This window comes from Symsagittifera roscoffensis, chromosome 2, assembly GCF_963678635.1.
Source record: "Symsagittifera roscoffensis chromosome 2, txSymRosc1.1, whole genome shotgun sequence".
Taxonomy (NCBI): Eukaryota; Metazoa; Xenacoelomorpha; order Acoela; family Convolutidae; genus Symsagittifera; species Symsagittifera roscoffensis.
In genome coordinates this window covers 66806286-66812285 of record NC_087063.1, presented here as the reverse complement: position 1 = coordinate 66812285, position 6000 = coordinate 66806286, and the positions used below count along the sequence as shown (strand labels likewise).

The 6000-nt window shown below is 34.1% G+C and overlaps 1 protein-coding gene across 13 annotated transcripts in view; it reads right to left on the bottom strand.

The window, feature by feature from the left end:
• LOC134840218 (androglobin-like) overlaps positions 1-6000 on the bottom strand; it is a 606395-nt gene that overhangs the window by 83454 nt on the left and 516941 nt on the right. For all 13 annotated transcript variants that reach the window (XM_063855943.1, XM_063855945.1, XM_063855941.1 and 10 more), the window contains exons 2-3: positions 4045-4150; positions 3704-3809 (exon numbers count right to left, since the gene is read on the bottom strand). In XM_063855943.1, the coding sequence (XP_063712013.1) occupies positions 3704-3809; positions 4045-4103 (165 nt within the window). In that variant the 5' untranslated portion in view covers positions 4104-4150. The remainder of the gene's footprint in view (positions 1-3703; positions 3810-4044; positions 4151-6000) is intronic.

The window sequence follows — 6000 nt, the reverse complement described above, 5'->3', positions numbered from 1 at the left end:
CCCATTATCTTTCACAACCTGTGAACGTTGTCCAAAAAATTTGAATAGCTTCTGGCCATCGCGTTCTTAAACTTGAGCGTCAAAGTATGCACAATTTATTGCTTTTTTTCAGTAGTTCGACAATGAAGATAACTTTTTCAGTGTTTGCTATTAAGTATAGCACAAAAATTGGATATTGACTATGCTCATCTGTTTTTCATAGTTCTTGTGGCCTGAATGGGTTCCTTTTCACTGCATGCAGATCCAGAAGACTTTTTCGGTTGTTTCCCATTTTGATTTTCTTTCGAGTTTTTCCCATCATTTGATAACTGCAACTATGCAGGAGACCTTGCTCTAGCAGTCGGTGGGTGGCTCCTTGACCGAAGCCACCTTTAAATCTTTTTTTTTCTTTTATTTTTGTGAAAACAGTCCCCCACACGCTATCTTAAGTACAGAGTGATAAATTTAGCAAATAGCAAACTATTAAATAGATCAATTAGCTTGACTCAATGCAATTTGGAACGATTTCTGAGACGGAATAGATCTTCGCTTACGTGTTAATAGCACAAAATATTGCGCGTTAGTTATCCCAAGATTGCAATTTTTATCCCCTACAATTTCACAAAAAATCACAGATGAAATATATTTTTGAATTTGAGCTCAGGACAACAATACCTTTTGGCCGACTTCAAAATATTTGGTCAAAAATTGCTAGTAAAAAATCGAAATTTGTCTGGCGAAAACAAAAACCACCCCGAGCAAAACTATTCCGTCACCTTTTTCAGAAGTCAAAACAATAAGCAGTTGCTGTGCAAGTAGCAAAGAATTATCAGAACACATTGATTGAAAAACAGAAAAACTAAAAATCAAATTAATAAGAAAAATGAAAAAAGCCTATTGTTTTTTTTCATTTCTTTTCGATAAATTTCCTGTTATTTTTTTTTCAATGAATCGCGATTGAAAAACAGTTACAAATGCTCATAAATAAATGGAAATTTCAGTCTCTCAGCGTGTCATTCGTACATTTTGTGCCATTCAGTTTGAAAATAGTAAAAATTCAGATTTGGCCCGATGATAAGATAATTTTTCTAAATTTGGTTGGAAACCAAATCACTGCTGAAAAGGCTTTTATATGATACCACACTTAAAACTTACAAGTATTTTTTGAGGAACTCAAAATGCGTAGGAAAAAAACACAAGCGACACCATAGCTCCTACACATTTTGTGGAATAGTCGGAACAACAAAGCTGGAATATGTGTCTCTGCCGGACAAGTTCTCTACAGGGAAAAGCCTTGTAACCGATTTGATAATACTTTTTGCTTGAGGCAAGTCTGATCCATACATAAATTCGCTCACCCATTTCCCGGGTGGTTAAGTTGTTTAGCTGGATAAATTTGTAACGATTGCGGTAACAATGTTACAATCCATTTTGATAACTATTACTATTTTATGATAGAATATCTATCTATGACTCTGGTTAAGGACTTATAATTTGTATTCAAGCATTTTCAACAAATGCATCTTTGAGGAAAAAAATGCATAATGGTTTATAAGTGAAATTATTGTTGGGCCACCTTGAGTCGACGTATGGGTAAAATGACTAATGAAGAAATCACATTTAAATGATAGTTTATGATATGAAACCAGATTTATGATAAACACAGTTTATCATTTGTAACTAAACTTGTAGGGCAAAACTGTAGTTTTCAATAGCCAGCTCAACTTGTTCGCGCTGTTTTCGTAATGACGTATTTCTGTCGTTATTTTTTTCTCTGTATTTTCGCACTAAATCGTTGCGCTCGATTAAAGCAGATCATATTTCTTAAATATTGCTGCGATTTCGATCTCATTTTCAAATGAGGTGTTTTAAACCAACGCAGTAGCTGCACTTGTTGCTAATTTGTTTCCAGCAAGTTAACATAGAATTGTTTTGTCGAATTTGTTCGCGTTTTAATTTTTCAATTAAGAAAGCAATCTGTACTTTGCATCAAGTGCTCAACTTTTGATATACACGCTTTCAAACACGCTGTACGCTTTCTAGTGTCCTGTGTTATCTTTCTTCAGGGCGTTTCGTGCCTCGTTCGGGTTTCACTACCTGACAGAAAATTTTGGACTTCTCTTTTATTGGGTCAGACATACACATTTTTGTTGACATTTTCACATTGTGTCCCTTTATTTCGACCTTGAGTCTTCATTTGTTATATTTGCGCGCCAATTCAGTCCTGCAGGTTATCGAGGCTGATTGCTGTCTTGCTTGATTGACATTTTGGCGTCAAATAGCGAAAGAATTGGTGAACTTTTGATTTATCATCAGTCGTTTTTTGATGTTTTTGATGTATTATCGTAGTTTTTTTTTGAGTTTTCAAAATCGAACAGAAAATCGAACCCATTATTTTTCACAACCTGTGAACGTTGTCCAAAAAATTTGAATAGCTTCTGGCCATCGCGTTCTTAAACTTGAGCGTCAAAGTATCCACAATTTATTGCTTTTTTTCAGTAGTTCGACAATGAAGATAACTTTTTCAGTGTTTGCTATTAAGTATAGCACAAAAATTGGATATTGACTATGCTCATCTGTTTTTCATAGTTCTTGTGGCCTGAATGGGTTCCTTTTCACTGCATGCAGATCCAGAAGACTTTTTCGGTTGTTTCCCATTTTGATTTTCTTTCGAGTTTTTCCCATCATTTGATAACTGCAACTATGCAGGAGACCTTGCTCTAGCAGTCGGTGGGTGGCTCCGTGACCGAAGCCACCTTTAAATCTTTTTTCTCTTTTATTTTTGTGAAAACAGTCCCCCACACGCTATCTTAAGTACAGAGTGATAAATTTAGCAAATAGCAAACTATTAAATAGATCAATTAGCTTGACTCAATGCAATTTGGAACGATTTCTGAGACGGAATAGATCTTCGCTTACGTGTTAATAGCACAAAATATTGCGCGTTAGTTATCCCAAGATTGCAATTTTTATCCCCTACAATTTCACAAAAAATCACAGATGAAATATATTTTTGAATTTGAGCTCAGGACAACAATACCTTTTGGCCGACTTCAAAATATTTTGTCAAAAATTGCGAGTAAAAAAACGAAATTTGTCTGGCGAAAACAAAAACCACCCCGAGCAAAACTATTCCGTCACCTTTTTCAGAAGTCAAAACAATAAGCAGTTGCTGTGCAAGTAGCAAAGAATTATCAGAACACATTGATTGAAAAACAGAAAAACTAAAAATCAAACTAATAAGAAAAATGAAAAAAGCCTATTGTTTTTTTTTCATTTCTTTTCGATAAATTTCCTGTTATTTTTTTTTCAATGAATCGCGATTGAAAAACAGTTAAAAATGCTCATAAATAAATGGAAATTTCAGTCTCTCAGCGTGTCATTCGTACATTTTGTGCCATTCAGTTTGAAAACAGTAAAAATTCAGATTTGGCCCGATGATAAGATAATTTTTCTAAATTTGGTTGGAAACCAAATCACTGCTGAAAAGGCTTTTATATGATACCACACTTAAAACTTACAAGTATTTTTTGAGGAACTCAAAATGCGTAGGAAAAAAACACAAGCGACACCATAGCTCCTACACATTTTGTGGAATAGTCGGAACAACAAAGCTGGAATATGTGTCTCTGCCGGACAAGTTCTCTACAGGGAAAAGCCTTGTAACCGATTTGATAATACTTTTTGCTTGAGGCAAGTCTGATCCATACATAAATTCGCTCACCCATTTCTCTGAATTGACATCAGCATCACTCCACTCGGGCCAAATTGTAAACTGTTGTCTTGCAGTCACTTTTGACTCTACTCCTTTCACACTACTGGCTGTACCCCTAAACATGCACAATGTAATTAACAACCCCATTGTGTAACCATAAATTAAGCCTTCTAGAGCACATGAAAACTATTAAAATATCTTTAAATCTACGACCAAACAGACCGCCAATGCCAAGGAAGAGGTATTCAAGCAGATTCAAAACAAAAAGTTTGAGTTGCGATGCATGGGGAGGCAGTTAAATTCGATCAATGTTTAATCAAATAAGTATTTGAATTGCAAAGTAAACTTACTCTTTTGAAGCAGCAGAAGCTCGGCCAGAATCCTTTTTCTTTTGTCCTTTGCTAGCCATATCTATTCAAATGGTAACCATAACACAGATTTGGCAACAAGTTTTCTGTAACAGACAATTTCACTCAGATTACGTACATAAAGAAACCTCTAAACATAACAGCTTATAATTCATCAATTGTACAAAAATTTGGGACCTGAAGAGAAAATTAAATTACAGATATAAAGTGGCTATTTGAACAATTTGGGACACAACCAATTCTATATATCCTTTTAGCAGAAAGCGAGGAGTTCTTAGTTTAAAATTTTATCACAAATTAAAACATTAAAAAATAAAATTTGGTTAGCAATGGTAGCTGGTTGATGTGCAAGTCGCCAAGACTGTTCTTAAAGTGTAATTTTGACAAATCTTTTTGAATTCTTTCCACAAAATTATATTTTTTTGATTGAAAAAGGATTAAAATTAGGCATCAAACACAAGCATTGAATAACAAGCATAACCTGAAGGATGTTCCGACCAAAATCATAAAAACTACAAAACAAGTTCTTCATTTTACTAAAGTCTTCAAATTCGTGTGTTTCTTGTTTTTGGTCTGATTATTGAAATATACACACGTTTAGAAAGTTCGTAAATTAGGCATAATTGACAACTGCTGTCCTCAAAAAAAGAATAAAACAAACTAAAATATTTTAAAAAAAAAATTCAAAATTATTTCAAATTTTTGTTTGCATAATTTTCAATTTTCATAGAAAAATTTTTTAATCCAAGGAAATGCTAGCTGAAGCGTTCAAAATCAAGTTTTTTTAGCCTAAATATCCAATTTAACGAACGGTATCATTGCTCTACTCGTTCTTTTTAATCGCTCAAATTTAGTCTAAAACTCACAAATTTCAAACCGGTTTTTCTCAGCACTGGGACAATTTTTTGAAATTTTTTTATGTCGCTCAAATGGCGACTGAAGGACTTTAACAAGATATATCACTCAAATCATTTCGATGATTGTTTGCGGTACCTGGTTTTGGTTAACTGGTGTGGTAAAAAAGAAAAAACTAAAACACACGCGAATACTAAATTCCTGCCCATTTACAATGGTCGGAATGAAAAACTTAAAAAGAGCGATGAAAAGAGCCACTAAAATTATTCTATTTATTCTTAAATTTGAACCAAAAGGTCAGATGTTATCATTGTAACTAAATTTACTACACTAGTCCTTCATCGTTTCTCCCAGTTTAAAAACCCTTGGAATTTCATAAATTAGGGAAGTGTAAAGAAAAGAAAGTAAAGAGAATCAGATGGTTGGAAAGCATGTCATCCAGTTGTTAAAACTAACACCTGCACAGAATAAACCGGAGTTAAAATAAACTCAAATAGAATTTTTTTCTTATCTTTTTTTTTCTTTTTAAAATAATCAGGTCGAAAGTATCATAGTAACCGAGGCTACAGTCAGGAGTTCCTTCATCACCTTATCCAGTCAAAATCATCAATTTTTCTTGATAAGGAAATGATAATTATTTAAAAGAGATGATTAGTGTTGATGTGTTTAAAATTAAACTCGACACGGGTTACGTTTCTTCAATAAAAACGCGCAACTCGACACGAGAAAACATATATTAAACATTATTGTGTTACAAATAAAAAATTTCGTCGAAAGTTCTTATCTCATTTTTTGTGCCGAGTACGCAAGCGGCTTTCGCAAGCCATATTGCCAGGGAGATTCATCGGTACACGTGCACAAGTTCTTACAAAGCTTATTCCAAAAAATCTCAGTGCTAGGGCCAGCGGCACCCTGAACTTCAAAACCTATTGGTTGAAAAATATATCCATCATTAATTAAATCTCTGTATTTGTCAGATTTTCGATCTCCCACCTCGGTCGCAGCCATTCCGGGGTTACAAACCGAGCCGTTCCGGGGTTACAAAGCTTTCGAGATTACGGATCTATCAGATAATTATACTAG